At 38.8% G+C, this 16,498-nt stretch overlaps 1 protein-coding gene across 9 annotated transcripts in view; it reads right to left on the minus strand.

The window, feature by feature from the left end:
* MEIS2 (Meis homeobox 2) overlaps positions 1–16,498 on the minus strand; it is a 201,575-nt gene that overhangs the window by 46,595 nt on the left and 138,482 nt on the right. For all 9 annotated transcript variants that reach the window (XM_027083833.1, XM_027083836.1, XM_027083831.1 and 6 more), the window contains one exon: positions 12,885–12,961. In XM_027083833.1, the coding sequence (XP_026939634.1) occupies positions 12,885–12,961 (77 nt within the window). The remainder of the gene's footprint in view (positions 1–12,884; positions 12,962–16,498) is intronic.

The following is a 16,498-nucleotide window of genomic DNA, read 5'->3' on the forward strand; positions in this document are numbered from 1 at the left end:
AAAAAAAAAAAAAAAAAAAAAAAAAAAAAAAAAAAGTTTACCTCTTTACCATTCTATTGAAACATGGAAGAAGAAAGATATACTTCGTTACTTTGCCTACTATTCCCATTTTATGAAGAATCATGTGCTTTAAATAGATGTCAAACTTTTTAAACTCTAGTTGGTCTTTCCTATTGGAAATTTTAAACTGTGGGTTGAAATCGTGTTCTCTATAGCTTGCCTTAGGAAGCTCCTCTATGACCATAGATGGAGTCGTCCTTTACAAGGTCCCCTCTAAGTAACAGTAATCAGTGTGGACTTGCCCCTCAATCCCTAAGCTCCTCCCACACCCTCTGTCACCAAGGCCTCCTCTCTCTTTCTGGACAAGCTGGTCTGCTCCAGGGCCTTCAATAACATCTGTACCCTCAGACCTAACTTTCCCTCCCCTTGCGCGGTCCCACAGTGTTTCCTGTTATTCTGACCTTGCCTTCCCCACAGGGCTCATCTCTATTTTATGCTATCTATTGTGAAAACAAGATCATCTTCCCAGAGAAAGCATCAGGCCCCACTCAAATCTGCTGTCATTGTGGAAAGAATCCCCAAGTCCTTGCTCCCCAAGGCACAGAGCCCACAGTTGTTGTAGCTTCTTTTTCTATTCACACTCCGCGCTGAATTAGTCACCAAATCCTGCCACATTTTTTTTTTAACAACAGAGATAAAATCGGTCTCTTTTTCTTCATTTTAATAGCTAAATCTCTGATTCAGGTTCTGTTTAAGTCACCCATAGTCTACTGTCACTGGTCTCTCTCCCTCTCTTCTCATCAATTCAAAATACAATGGTTAAAATCGTCTTCATCTCATTTGCTTTGACTAGATTTTTATTTTTTTTTCAGTTCACAGGCTTAGAATCATAAAATAATAGAATTTTAAAGACAGAAAGGACCTTAAAAATCACCCAGTCCCCATTCTTTTATGGATGAGGGAATAGGTAGTGAAGAAGGCCAAACTGCCCAAGATGATACAAATTGTCTGAGCTGGAATTAGACCCAGGCTGCTGACAAAGGTGAGTTCCCTTTAACAGTCCACATTGCATCGTCCTCTGTGTGAACACTGAACCTTCCGCTCCTCCCAAATCCTGTGGACTGGGGTGTCTGTCTTTCTCACTGTACCTCACACACTTACAAATTTCTTTTACTCTAGTCAGGGAGAGCTGGTTTCCTCCTAAACTCTTTTACTCAATTTCCCCACTTTCATGGACTCACATATTATTTCTATCCAACTACTACAACACTTCCTTCCTCTGATTCAAAACTAACTTCAAATCTAATCTCCTCTAAGAAATGGCATGCTAGTGGTCACCCTCTCACCAAAATACTCAGCTTTCGTGTAAATTTTCTTCCTCAGCCTTCTCTCTAGCTTATTTGAATTCAATTCAACAAGAAGTTACCAGCACCTACTAGAAGCTGAGCAAAGTGAATAATCCCTTTGTCACTTAAAAGGCAGGGAAAAAACAACAACAACAATAAATGTAAACCAATCCAGAAATCATTTCAAACCCTCCACTAGCTCGGAAACATAGCTGAAGATCAGGGCTGTCATTCACAAAACACAGCCTAATTTTGTTCTGTTGTGATGCCTAGAAGAATCGTTTTCTCTTGGATCCATTTCGGTCTATTCGCAAGTGTTGCTATTAGGCTATGGAAGGGTTTCTAGGAAGGTCTAGCAATGGAAATCCTTATTATTTTTCCTTTGTTAATGATTACTGGTGTTATTGGAAAAATCATATCATCTTCTCGAACTGCCAATTTTCTCAAGAAATTTCACCCCTTGTCCTCAGAACAGATATAATACATTATAATACACTACAAGGTGCTGCCCACTATTGCTTAATAAAATTGTGTCATTAGAAGTACTCTTTAAAATTAGTGAACTATTGCCTGGGGCTGGAAATATTTTTATTGTCTAAAGATTTTCTGTTGTAATGGAATTGGACTTATTCATAATATTTAAAGTTCTGAATTTGTTTAGTTACCAACTTGATGGGAAATGGGCAGGCGTTATTTATTTAGGGTGTGGGAGAGGCAAGCTTTTCTTCTGAGACCAAATTATTGGCAATTCTTTAATTAATCTAGTAGAAGATGAATTGAGATCGCAGGATATTAGTTCCTGCTGATACTCTAAAAACGTGACACTGTTACATCATAACTAATGCGCGAATCCCCAGGGACACAGCATCCTGAAAATGTTACCTTAAATGTGAGAGTACTCATTACTATGATGGAACCAAAGTATGGATTTGACTTATCTGCAGAGCTTTGAAACTGGGGCACTTTTTCGTCTGTGGGTTACGGCCCCATTTCTAGAAAAATCTATCTGGGCCTAATGTAACCTAGCAAATCTTTCAAATGAAAGAGTCTTGTGGGAGGCAAGTTGTCATTTTCTGACATATTATTTAGGGCTCAGCTCGGGTTTCATTCTTTCTTCTTTCCCCACTTAAACCCCCTGCTCATTCGCCACAAGCGCCATTTTCTAATTAAGGCAAATGAAATTTGTAATGTGTAGAAGGGAGACATGACCCCCCCTTGTGAGCCAGCCTCGCTCTTTCCTGCACACCATTAAAAAATAGAATCCAGGGGTGGTTGTTGTTTTAATTGGTATCACTTTGTCTTTAGTGCAAAACACATGGCAATAATTTAGTGAACTTCAGTATTTCTCTTGTGGCAAATTGATAGCATAATTTTATTATGGGTGGAACAATGGCTTCTGGAAGCAGAGGAGATTCTCCCAGAACTACACATAACTCGGTTGACAAAACGTAATGCTTGGAGAAGGTAATGAAAACAGAGCTGAGGCTCAGCAAGGACTAGGAGATTTCAGTTTTTCGCTCCTGTCAAAAGGCTCCTCAGTAAATCATACCTGAAGCTTATTTAGCGTCAGAAGCCAATAAGCTGATAAAGTACATTGGGGTGCTCCCCTCAGAAAAGGCACACTGAGTCATGTGATCTCTGGTCCCTGGACCCGATGGGGTCATATAATCTGTCTGTGTATTTTAATAAGTAACCTATTAATGTTCTCTTTGGTGCTAATTATTTTACACTTCACTTGTTTCCTGTTTACTGACATTGCTTTAGCAATTTCACTCTGAAAAAATTACGAGGAAAGGGAATCCGGATGACTTTTACTATTCTATTCTACAGGGGTTTACTACTTTTCTCTTTAACATTCTTCTTCTATACCAGCCCAGGCCACCAAACACAAGCACAAAACACTGAATCCATGGGAACATTGTAGGATAACAGGAAACCTGCATATTTCGTAAAGCAAAGAGCCACACTGAGTCACACAGGTCCAAGACTATCAGTATTTAGTAACTCATAGCTAAGAAGGTATTTGGAGTTTACCCTATGGAACTTGGCTTCAGGTAACACAGGAAATCAACCAGCTGTGACCAAATTCCACTGTGCTACTTTCTACACAACTTTATGAAGAAGAAACTTGCTCATGGGCACTCAAAAATACCTATGCATCCTTTCAACTGCAAAAACAAAACAGTGAGAACCAGATCCACAATTAAAAAAAAAAAGACCACTCTGCCCAAATGAAATCCTTGTGCATTTTTTTCACTGCATACTTTGAGTATTCTCACCCATCAGACTACTGGGATCAGAGTCCTCTCTTTGGAAGAGGGTACTTTTCTGAATTTTAGAAAACATAGTGCAGAGACAAAGAAAGCTCCCACGTGTTTCATAATTTTTCAGTGAAATGATATTTAAAATCCAGGTTTAAAATACCTGACAGTTTAACCTTGAAATTACCAAAATTATCAGCCGGGTGAAAGTATACTGATATCTGTGACCATCTCTGTGAAGGAGATCTATCAATTTTGAGTGCTAGATCAATCAATAATGACAAAAGGAATCCTCTGGCCATCCTTCTTATGGTATAGGCTTAGTCGAGAATGACCGGGTCCTTCCTCAAGAACTGAGCTGAAACCATTAAGTCAAGATCATTGATGAGATTTTTCACTTGTGGGTCTTTGAGGTAGATTTGAATCCAGATCTTTGGGGATTAATCCACTGCCCCACCACTCCCTTAGTAATCACTGCTCAAGTTTTTGTTTATCTAAAGTCTTTAAGGAAGTTTGGAACTCAAGAGGTCAACATTAAACAGCCTGAAACCTCAGCTCACAGGGACTTATCTAAAAGATAAGCTGTATCTAGAGACAGACGGGAAATCTCATATCTTTCAATGTTTACCTTGCAAGGGAAAAAGAGAAAGAACTCTGATGTGTTCCAACCTGAGTGCAGAATTAACAATTCTGACCAGGACAGGGATTTAGTGCAAATCTATCTTGAATGATCAGTCAGCAATAATGATTCTGATTCATGCACGAAAGACATGCAAACAAAAAACCCAGAAACAAGGTTTTCTATTATGATTACAATAAAACAATGAAGCAGGAAAAAGACGTGAAGAAAGCAAAATTTAAAAAAAGAAAAACTGTATGTATTTTCCTACCCAGATTGCTAACGATTTTGCAGATAAAAAATAATTTTCCTTGTTTCTAGAGAACAGAGGAAATAGTTCTGAAAGTCATGAATTGGATAGACTTTCTGGGATAAGCACTGGGAGATGCCACCTAGCCGATGCTCGTTCTCTAATATTTGAAAAATCCAACACAATGAAAACAACAGTAGCAACAACAAAACAAGTCTTTTAGAGTCCAGATCAAGAGGTTAATGGGACCTACATTTACTCATTAACAGAGCAAATTCTCAACTAAGTAATTTTTGGCAGGCTGCTCTCCAGTGAATGAATGCATGAATGAATGAGTGAAGTGAAGTAGGACATGGCCTAAAGATGATTCATAAAATACTTATTTCTCTGAGAGTTTTTAGAATACATTTAAAAAACACTCTAGCCTGTGGGTAATGGAAGCAACGAGGAAAAAAATTTACTGGAAATGGCAGCAACGTGGTAAAAAGGACTGAGGACTCAGAACAAAGTCACAGCCACCAAGACTCTCATTTTTAAAGGTAAAAAAATTTAGGGAAAGTAAACAACTTGGTATTGGTATATTCTGATCTATCTTTTTACCTTCCTTTTAATAGCTTCTAATTTAAAGGTTCTGTGTCAACTTTCTATTTTCTGCATTCTAGAAACAAGTTAGAGGCTAATGGGAAGATTCCTTTCTATTAATTTTTTTAATACAGCTTTATTGATCTGTGACTGGGGTTAGGAACATTTACTGAATCAGCAGCTATAATTCTGTAACATTTTCAATGAATTGTCTTCATATTTTTCCTACTTAAAAATAAGTACATAGCAACTCAATATCATCCTACTTTAAAAACATGCAACTCACTGAAATATAGACTTTTATTTCTGTGTCACTCTGAGAAACCATGTCAATCATGCCAACTGAGATGGATAAAGGACTTATTTGAACAAACTTTTGTCTCTCTTCCAAATACTGCTGTAATGAAGTATACAAGTAGGTAGAGCCTTGTGCCTAACCCAGGACTTGTCTGCGGAGTTTATTGTCTTTATCAATGAAAGAGAGGGGGCTAATTCTAAAAACCTTCAAATATCAAAAATAGTCTACATTTTTGGCTGAAATTCCCCCCCCCCCCGATATTTAGAGACTTTTGAAAACCGGTAAGGTTCAGCATGAGAAATTTTATCTTCAAAAAAGTTCCCATTTAAGTATTTTCTTTAAGGGGCATTTTTTGGAACCGTTTCAGAAACTTGTTGCATTCCTTTTTTGTTGTTTTGTGTTTTCTCTGTAGCACTGTACCTTCCTCTAAACGAGGAACTCTTTTTCTCCCCTTATTGGCATTCCAACCCAGCAAAGAAATATGCATCCTGAGATAATGCTGCCAGCTTGCTATGAAAACCATATTTCATTCTTTCTTTGCAGAGCAAAAGGGAAAAGCACAAAGGAGCTGGTATAATTGAATGTAAAGGATTGCAGCAAACCTCCCCTTTGAGTCCCCTCGCTGGCATCCCCTTCCTTTATTTCCCCCTCCACTCCTTTTGTTTACCACTTTTAAAAGGCTCTTGCTGAGCCTGAGCCGCTTGCCCAAATTTGGACTGAATCTCAATTTCTGGAAATGGTACTCCCATCTCTACAGGATAGAAGGTGTCTAGAAATGCTGGTGTGACATGGCAATGGATCGGAGGCACAGCTGCCTAGGTACAATAGATGTCTTCAATTTTCAGATCAGTGTGGGAATGTCAGGAATCTGCTACAGAAAGTAACACAGGCAAATCCTGTAATAGTCCCTCTAATTCAAAATTGGCATGCTACGGGTTGATGCCCTGGTCACCTCCAGTTCCATTTGCTGTAGACAGAGCAAAGTGAAATCCATTTAAATTTCCGGGCAATCCCTCCGGTTAAACATTAATCACGTGTATTTTTCTTTTCCCGTCTTTTAATCTCTCTTACCACCTCCCTTTGGTTTTCCTCTCAGAAACAACTGCAGGTTCCCAAGGAATGATAATACGACCATGGAGACAGAGTGAGTGGAAGCTGGGTAGAGCTGGAAAGAGACTGGAAACCCTACTGCTGACACCAACTCAGCTCTTTCACCCCAGGAGCGACTGTCGGGAAGAAAACGCTCTGGTTTTAGCAAAAGACCTCATGAGGCTTTTTGGCATTGCATCTCTGGCATCTCTGCCTCCTTCCCTGGTCACTGATTTCTCTGGCATAGGAGGCCATGTGAAAGAGAAGCATTTCACCTCAAGCTCACCAACGTGGAGTGCAAAAGCACTCCTTTTTGCCTTCCTTTCCTCAGCATCGGCAGTTTCAGCACATTAAATGCTGACAATGAATCTAGCACCTGGCAAATCTGACTTGAGATTCAAATGGATTTTTATTCAGAAACATAGATGTTACTTGGAAATAATCAGCGAAGACAGCAGCTCTGTGTTTAACAAATGGCTGTGGTGGAAACTGCTGAGCAGAGAGAGGCTGTTTGGTCCAGCCAGCTCATTCCCTTAGGTTTATCTCAACTCCACCTCCTTGGTCTATCACTCTCTCCTTCAATCCTTTTTCTCTTGAGATAAAAGTGTCCAGCTGTCTCTGTGCCTCATTTAGATTTCCTGCACCACTGGCCAATCGTTCCATATGTTTGCTACAAAATTATTTTCCTCAATTCCCAGCTTACTCGTGATGTCCTAATATTACAACATATTTCCTGGTGTCTGCTCTCCTTGCCGGGGAGTGACAACATACATACCTTTGAAAATGACTTGTCTTTGCTGTAAAGAAGTGCAACCTCTTTTACCACTAACCCAGCCTCCTACTCATTTAATTAGGCTTCGAATTGGGCTTGGGGATTCACTGACGGAGGGTCTGACATTGACCCTGTCTTCAAACCCACCTAGAACACTATTATTGCCCTTTTAAGTGTAAGCAGCAAAGGAAAGCATCTGGGCACCCACATCTCTCTGGACTGATGGACTCCTGAGGAAAATGATCGCTTTCCTGAGGCTATCACTCTGTTCCTGTCCATATTTTAATCAAGGCTGGGAAGGTCTTCTAACAAAACTGCCTTTTATTCTCAGAGTACTCTTAACTTATATGTTTGCACACACAAATTCTTCTGTCTCCTCATCTTTCCATATCGCACATAAGAAAACCAAGTCACCTGGGTAGTGAATGAGCCTTCCTAAAGGGAAAAACTGATTCCCAAGATAACTTTTCCGGCACAGGTTTTTTTTTTTTTTTTTTTTTGGCATTGTTGATATCTTAGTTCCCCGACCAGGGATCGAACCTGGGCCCCCTGCAGTGAAAGCACAGAGTCCTAACCACTGGACCGCCAGGGAATTCCCCTGGCACAGTTCTCAGTCCGAATTGAGCAAGCTCTTATCTAGTCTAGAAAAATTTGTCCACGTGGTCAAACTGAAATAGGTAAAACAAAACTGTCGCTTCCCATGAGGAAGTTCCACAAAGTGGATGTCTGATTATTAAAAGCTGTTGTAGCAAGAAAGATTGTTTTAAGACCATTGATGGAAAGGTGGGGCAAGCAGGATGAAGATATTTTATATCTTCAGTTTGAGAGGCCATACAAGGACACTGAAATCTATTACACAAAGGAACTCTCTGAGCTACCTTCAAGTGGAAAGTTCTTCGAAATTTCAGTTTCATACATTTTTACGCGGGCCCTGGAGACAGCCTCCTATCAAGAAAGGTAAGTCCTTTATTCCTAGTATACCTGTTTTCTGTCAATAAGTCACCCTATGGACTTTGCTTGTTGGTATATAGATAAGGATACAGTTACTGCAGTGACATGAGTTTTTAAAAGTATGGTATTTCTTCCTTTTAAAATTAAACCTGGAAATAGGAACTTAAAAGTTAATATTATAATTCTTATATAGCATTGAGGAAAGTTACATGAGAACATGGAAATGTTATGATTTTTCTCATAGTATTTTTAGCTTAAGGAGTTTTAATCGTCAAAGTTGACTTTACTATATTTCAATGATTACTATTGTCAAAGATGTATGAATGCATCCCAACAAATTATTCAAGCAAGAATTTCCTCATTAAAAAAAATAATTTTCAAAAAAATCTTTTGTCAATGAATGTGTGTAAGCATGCCTCCTGAGGAAATACCAGACATTAATACCCAAGACTTTCCTTCAAAACGTCTAACCTTCACAGCTATTTGAAGCCACTTACCTCCTAGGGTTCCCTAATCTTACCTCCCTGGCATCAAAGAACTACAAAAAAAAAGGATCATCTAAGAAACTACAAAAGTCTAGCTTTGTTTAATATAGAAGCTATGCACAGTGAGTTGTCTGCTCTCAAATTTTATCGCCCCTTAAATATAGGTCTATTTCCTCCTGAAAGAAATCTCCATTCCAGTTTGTAAGCGATGTTTTTAATGATGTTTTCATTGATATCATTGTATGAAATCATCATAATTCTCTCTCATTTTTACAATTATGTACTTTTAACTATTTTAACAACAGACAGCATCTATGGTGCGTGTCAGCACTACGCTGAGTACTTAGCATGCAGTATTTCTCTGAAATGTTACAACTATATAAGATATAAATGACTATTGTCCCCATTTTACAGATGAGGAAAGGAAGGCTTAAAAGGGTTAAGTAATTTGCTGAAGGTCAAACATCTGATGAATGGTGGAACCAGGATTTTTAGCCTCCCAGGGTCTGGTTCCGGAGCCTACGTGCTCACCTACCACGCTATATTACCCTCCAAGATGTAATCAATATTCAGTCAAAGTACACCATGTTTGCTTCTCCATGGTGAGGAGGTTATTCAGGGTGAGGATATTCATTTCCTTGCTTTTCTTCTCTCCTAATGCACACACTTTGATGATTTCACAGCTGATGTGACTCTCCCCCAACTGAACAGCCTAGAAAGCCAGTCTCACTACTTGTGATTACCTTTGTCAGCGAAGTGCATACACTGAAGATCTGGTCATCATCATTTTTTTAAAAGTCTTAATCAGGTTATTGATTATTTATGGACTTCTGAGGGCTAACTGTAGGAAAAAATGACTTAGTGTCATAGATTCCACTCTTTTCCTGAAATCACATTTTGATTTGGGAGTATCATCACTTTTTGCACACTCCCTACTGTAAATACATGGGAAAAGCCCATTGAGATTATTTCTAACACTGGCTGCTAAGATAAAATAATCTTTAATTCCCTGAATTATCTCCTAAACTTCCTTTTTGCTTATTTGTTCTGAAATTACTGACTGATCTTAACAGGTCTGTTTTTATTGCTTATTGCTCTCATCAAGTGCGTGAAGCCATGTTCCACTGCGTATTACTACAGAGGTTATTTTACAGCAATACTTAACTACCCTGACCTTGCTTGGCCTTTCTATTTTAAGAGGTAAGTGAGAAGCAGAACTGAAACAGCAAGTCTTCCATGATTTTCTGATGTGGATGCTTTCTATACTATTCTAATTCTTTGAGTATGGACATAACAGCACACAAGTCTAAAGTCCTGGCCTCAATCAGAGAAGCGGGTATCATTTCCTAGCAGAGCTGACTAAATGAGGTTTAGGAACTGCTCTCTGATCCCTGCTTTTTTTTTTTTTTTTTTTTTGCTGAGAGCTCTCAGGGCCTGGAGAAATAGTTTATAGCCTACTCTTCTCATCTCTTTTAGTTATCACTTGGCACTTAAGAACAGTGATTATGAAGCCTTTTGAAATTAGTCTGGATAGCTTTCTCTGTTTTGAAGATGATATCATCAAGACATCGGTCAGTTTCAGAATATACTGCACAGTAGCTGGTATTCTCTTTTAAATTTCTTTTTGAAATCCACCAAAATTCAGTCCCTGTGTGAAATTCCTGGTAGTCTTTTAAAAGTATTTTCTGTGTTATCCTCATGAGTCACACCTTATTATCAAAGTTACGGTAGCTGTTAACTAAGAATTGGACCTAAGGGCAGGATTAGAGGGTTTTTCAGAAGGAACTGTGAAAATTAGGGAGATGGAATTATTTTGTAAAGACGTAGGTGTCAACATTGATGCCATATTATGGAAAGTATGCGGTGTGATAGACTGTCACATCCTAACCCTTGGCATCCTGCGGCAAACACGGCTCAAATAATAGAGAAACAAGAAACCTAAGCTATCACACGACAGAACTCCTCCTCCATGCCCTGGGGCTCAATGGAATTCAGAAAATAAGGGTGCTCTCTCCAAGTTCCAAGCAGGTGTCTAATTGTGAGAAACGCTCATCTTTAGATACGACTGTAGCATCTTCACTCTTCAAGTGTAATGACTACATCAAAAAGTGCAGGTAGGGCTTCCCTGGTGGCACAGTGGTTGAGTCCGCCTGCTGATGCAGGGGACACGGGTTCGTGCCCCGATCCGGGAAGATCCCACATGCCGCGGAGCGGCTGAGCCCGTGAGACACAACTACTGAGCCTGCGCGTCCGGAGCCTGTGCTCCGCAGCGGGAGAGGCCACAACAGGGAGAGGTCCGTGTACCGCAAAAAAAAAAAAAAAAAAAAAGGACAGGTAGTGGATGACAGGGAACAGCACTTTCAAAAAGAGCAAAGATCAAAGGTCAAAGTCAAATATCAATGTAGAAATATTTCATTTTTCCCAAGACTCCCATCACAACCACCCTCAACTTGCCGCAAATTTATAAACATTATGATTTTAAAGCAACATTCACTGCTTCAAGGACCACTGTATATAACGGAGCTCGGTTTGACAATCAGTATGATATAAAATAACATGCAGGGCAAATAAGTCTTCTACCATCAACAAAGAATGTATTTACTTTATTGTTTTAGACTACTGATAGCTTGTGCTAGAAACATAAATGAGAATATATATACGTTGACATGTGTGTATCTACTCTATGAGGCTCATATCAACGTATAATCACATACACATCCCTGTCTGGAGATTACAGCCTTTATTCCAAGTTTTTGGTCTAAAGGGTATCTTTAAATGTACATAGTTCCAATCTTTAGAAGAAAATTAAAGTGAATTCAAGTCCGTATTGTCTATCCTTTCTTTCTGCCTTTCTTTTCAGGTTAGCAGTTTATTTCTGCATTAATCACCCTGACAGAAGCAAGGCAACTCAATTTTCTGCTTCTGTAGGTAGGCACATCACTTTCTGTACAGCACTAGGCATGAAAAGGGCTGCAGCTAAGCTTTGGTTACTGGTGTAATTGAAATGCTATCCACACTATAGGGTGCATTAAAGTCAGATAACGGCAGTTCCTGTGGCCAATTTAAGTAGCTTGACTTCCCTGGGAAAAAAAAAATTGCCTGACAGATAAGGCAGACAAACTGGCTAATTCTCCAAGCATGTCTCTCATTGTGATCCTAGAAAAATGAGAAAAAAAATGAATCACAGAACCACAAAATCAATTGACCCTCGGGTAGCTCATCAGGCAGCGAGCCTGATAAACCTAAAAGCTTTGTTAATGTCTGCCTGCCTGTATCCCACAGATAGAGCACTTTGTAAATGAACCTGCTTTGATAAATATATTAAGGAAAGCTGTGAATAAAGGCAGAGACTTCTCATTTGTAAATACAACCTCTGCTACATGGAATTAGAATGATAAAATGGAGTTCCATGTAATTAAGTTTGTATAAGGCCTGAAATCCGTGCAAATACTTTCCCTGAATTTTGAAAGAGAACTGTCAGTTCAATTAATCTGAACATCACCCCAAGAATGTACCGAACAAAATTAAGCTGCTGATAAAACCTGGGCCAGTATTTTGATAAGTAATTCCTATATCATTTCTTGGCCACTGTGATCATTTTATTTAATCCTCTGCCCCTCCTTTTCCTCAGCTACCCTCTAAGCCACATACAAAGAGTGATGGCCCATGCACCTCCACGGGAGTAGTCAGCCAAATGGCAAAGCTAAAAATGGGGAGATCTTTTTTTATTTTTTTATTTTTTACCCTGTGTTCAAAAAAAAAAAAAATTAGGGTAAATAACATTCTCCTAGGAGATGCTACAGAGCTTGCATCTTCATCAGCCTAGAAAACCTAGATTAAAGAAACCTTCCGAGAACTGATAACTCCACGTGAGGACTGCACCAAAATACCCAGCGTGACTATTTTCAACGGGAATGACCTGAACTGAATTTGCCCTGTTCAAGTCGAGAATTTTAAAGCATCAGAGATGGGGAAAGTGAGGCAGAGAGGAAGAGCAGAGAGGAGAAAAGAAAAGAAAGAGGCAGAGAGAAAGAGAAGAAGGATACATCTTACCAAAACCATTTACCTAGTTACCTCTTCCTCTCCCTGTGCACTACGTTCACACGTCAAGGTAGAAACACAGAAGTTATCCTCCTCAATTTCATTTGTTTCAGAAACAACAAAAGAAGACAATGATTGAGAAATCTTACTTTAGCCACGGGAGAAAGACATTGATTTTGGGGTCACTCACCAGTTGTTTACTTGGAGAATTGTAAGTCCTGTGTCTTGAGCTAACTGTTTCTTCTGCTCTTCGGAAGGGTACGGATGCTAATGAAAACACAAATGTTTTGAAAGATGTATCAGAAGTTAAGAAAGAGTCACTTACGTCTAAGAATGAAACCACCGTTTGTGATTTCTTTAGTCTATGGCTTGATTTTCCTAATCACAGCTTTTTAATCATGTGGGGGGGAAAAATGTGGGCAGAGACAAGAATCCAAAAACCTGCTTGTGCAGCCCCGTTCCTGCCACACTGTGGAGGACAGTAGCACAGAGCACGGCAGCATTGCAGGTATTCAGTTTCTTCCATCAGTCAGGGACGCACAGCACTTTGGCGATGGGTCAGAAATTTGGTTGGCTACAATCACTTCAGTTACACTAAGGGAACGACTTGCGGGCCCATCTTACTTTACTTCTTGGAAAACCTCTGTGCAGCCTTTCTCCTATATTATCTTTGTGAGACGGCTCAATATAATCATTATTTCCTAGTTAATCTAAGATTATTGATAGTCAGTTTGGAAAGTAAGATCGTCCATAATCGCAACTATTCTTCGAAGCCATGGCTACCACTTCAGTTACAGCAGAGTTTACTGACAGTTGTTTATGTTGACTCCTTTAAGGGACAGTGGAAGATTCTTTCATTTTTACTGGTTGCTGCTCTGGGTTAAGAGGGTCGCACAAAGTGACCACCCATCACAAGGAATCAATTATGTGCAATACAGAAATTTTACATTTTACCCTAAAGTGTGGGCAATAAGAGAATGAAGCCATAGGTTTCGGTGTTTTTTAATTCTTTACTTCCCATCACAACTCACCAACATTTATAACAAACCATCCTCCCATCAGCAAACCACTTTCCTCTCTCATTCTGAAATCAAAGATTGTTACTGTAGAATTGTACATTTACTTTGAGACACTGTACTTGCATGTACATAATTATAAAACATGTCTGTTAAATAGGTCTCTGCTCTACATTCACTGGTTTTCTTAAACAGAAAAGTAAACTTTTATAAAGCATGTCAAAGTCGTTCCTAAACGAGAAAGCCTTTAGTAATAAATATTTCCCATCAACGTTATTAAAGGCTGACATTAGGAACAACAAAGTATTCCATTCAGAGCTTTCTAATCATTCCAGTGTTTGAGAGAGTGAATGTTTTTCAATCATCTAAGATTTTATTCTTCAGGTATTTCATCTTCTATAATAGCATACATTATCCAAAACGTGTGCAATTACTTATTAGCAAACCCAAATGCCATTAGGTTAAACAAAACCCCCTGTATTGCAAAAGGGGTTAACTAGATTTGTATTAATATAGAAGCCAGGCTTTTAATATTCTGCAAATGTTAACAAAGAAAGATGATAATGTTGAGTTAATATGGGTTAAGCATAAAATGAAAATAAATTTTTCTGATTGCGAGGTGTTGACATTTTTTTGGCTAGGGCCTCCAGCCTGTTCCTGAAAGCTGTGTAATTACAGAAGGCTTTTCCCCTCCTTCCCCCTCCTGCTTCGAGCCTACCCACATTAGTAATGACCCCTTCACTGCTTCAAAAACCACTAATGGTCTTCAGCATGGGCAAGAAAAATGAACAGGATAAATTGGAATCCACAGTCAGTAATTTGCATCCTATGAGGCTGCTTTGGCCACTCACACTCATTCCTGGCCATCAATCGTTGCCTGTCAGGTGCTGCACTCTGCCACCATGACAAATACTCCTCCTAACACTCTGATTCGTCCAAACAATGTAATTGTCCTCTATTCTCCTTTTGGTAATGGAGATAATGAATGACTGTACAAACAAGAAGGATTGCTTATCACAGATGCTGGGGTGGCTTCAAACTGGAAAAGGCCTAGGGTACAAATTTTAATTGACTGAAAACACTGGTTGGAGGGAAAATGACCAAAAAGATCCCCAAATCCTTCTTGTTGTGGTATTTTCCTGACAAATTCAAGGGAGGAGCACCCTTTGACTTTTTATTCCTCTAAGACGTTGAAAGCCTAGGTTTCTAGGTGATGTGCCCAATGGAAATCAATTCTGCAAATAACAAAAATGAAAATAAAGACTTATCACGAGGATGTATAGATCTGCATTGGTAATGTCATCCAGTATGCTGTTTCTTCATGCAGTGGGTTTTTTTTTTTTTTTTTTGGTGTGCTCAGTCTTGTTCACTATTATGATGCATTTGCCCAAGACAGTTCCGACAAAATGTGTGTTGTGGTGTGTGTGTGTGTGAGGGAGACAGGCAGAGACACATACAAGCATATATACACACACACACACACACAGAAGGTTTAGATGAAATAGAGGTTTAGGATGTTAAGCTAGTAGAAGACTAGAAAGGGGAAGTTAGTGTAGAGTCAATTCCTTCAAGCAGGACTGTACATTCAGATTGAGTAACAAGAATTCTTCCCAGTGTTTTATTAGAAATTAAGTCAAATGACCACAAAATTACATAAACAGTGCATTTTATCTTGGGAATCCCTGAACTGTACTTTCACTATGAAAGCAGTTGCAAATTCCATCCACAATCATTAAAATAATTGGGACCTTACCAAAATTCACCTTGTGCAGATGGCTTTTTTTTTTTTAATTAATAGGGAAGACCATAATAACTTTCACTTATTTAAATAACGTTCTGTGGTTTTTGAACATTCATGATTCTATGCCCCTTTTATACAGGGAGTGGACTGTTTATCTGAAAGTGTTCTGGCAGTTGGCCACTGTATTTCTAAAATTAAAAAAGGAATGGAAAACAATCAGCTTTCAGAGGAATTGGAACCATGGCAATGTGTTTTGGATTAATTTACAAATATATGTATATATTTAAGGCCAAACTGTGGAACTAGAGAATTTCTACTACATGATCTATCATAGGCATTCTTCTACTTTATTAGAACAGACATCATATTGAAATAATAAACATGGGAAGCCTTCACTTCTTCTTTGATGTATATTGCTAAATGTCTGACTGGCTCAAATTTAAAATAAACTTTGGTATGTTTGCACTTGAAAACTGGAAGTAGACCACAAGCAATAATTTGTTGTCAGTTTCTATATGCTTGGACTGAGGCTATAGTTTAGTCTGTTCACTGATGGGGGCCAACCCACCCTGGTCCAGCAGCTCAGAGGTGGCTCAACTTACTCATAAGAACACACATTGTAACATAATAGCGATGATGATGATTCCCTTCATCAAGAAAGAACCAGCATAGGTCAAAGTTTTTCACATCCCCAAATAATTTAAAGCCACTGTTGAAGAGAAGTGAATCACAAATATCCTCTTACTTTGAATATCAACTGACAACTGTTCAAAAAGTTAGTAAGACACGTATGGCTCATGACTCAATGCAGACAGAAAATATTTTTTTAATTGCCTTTTTTCTAAAGACTCATTCGAAAGTGAGATATTACCTGTATTCCAGATACTGACCTTAGACTCTTTTTTTTTTTTTCTCATCCCTTTGGGGTTAAACTGGTTTATCAAGTACATGCAAACAGATCTACAGTATTCTTAGACTGTATCAGTGAAACAGTTTTTAGGTGAAATCACTTAATGATAATTTTCTTTTGTGGTTAATCCCTCTTCA

Source organism: Aethalodelphis obliquidens, unplaced genomic scaffold, assembly GCF_003676395.1.
Source record: "Aethalodelphis obliquidens isolate GAN/ISIS:26980383/991018 unplaced genomic scaffold, ASM367639v1 scaffold51, whole genome shotgun sequence".
NCBI lineage: Eukaryota > Metazoa > Chordata > Mammalia > Artiodactyla > Delphinidae > Aethalodelphis > Aethalodelphis obliquidens.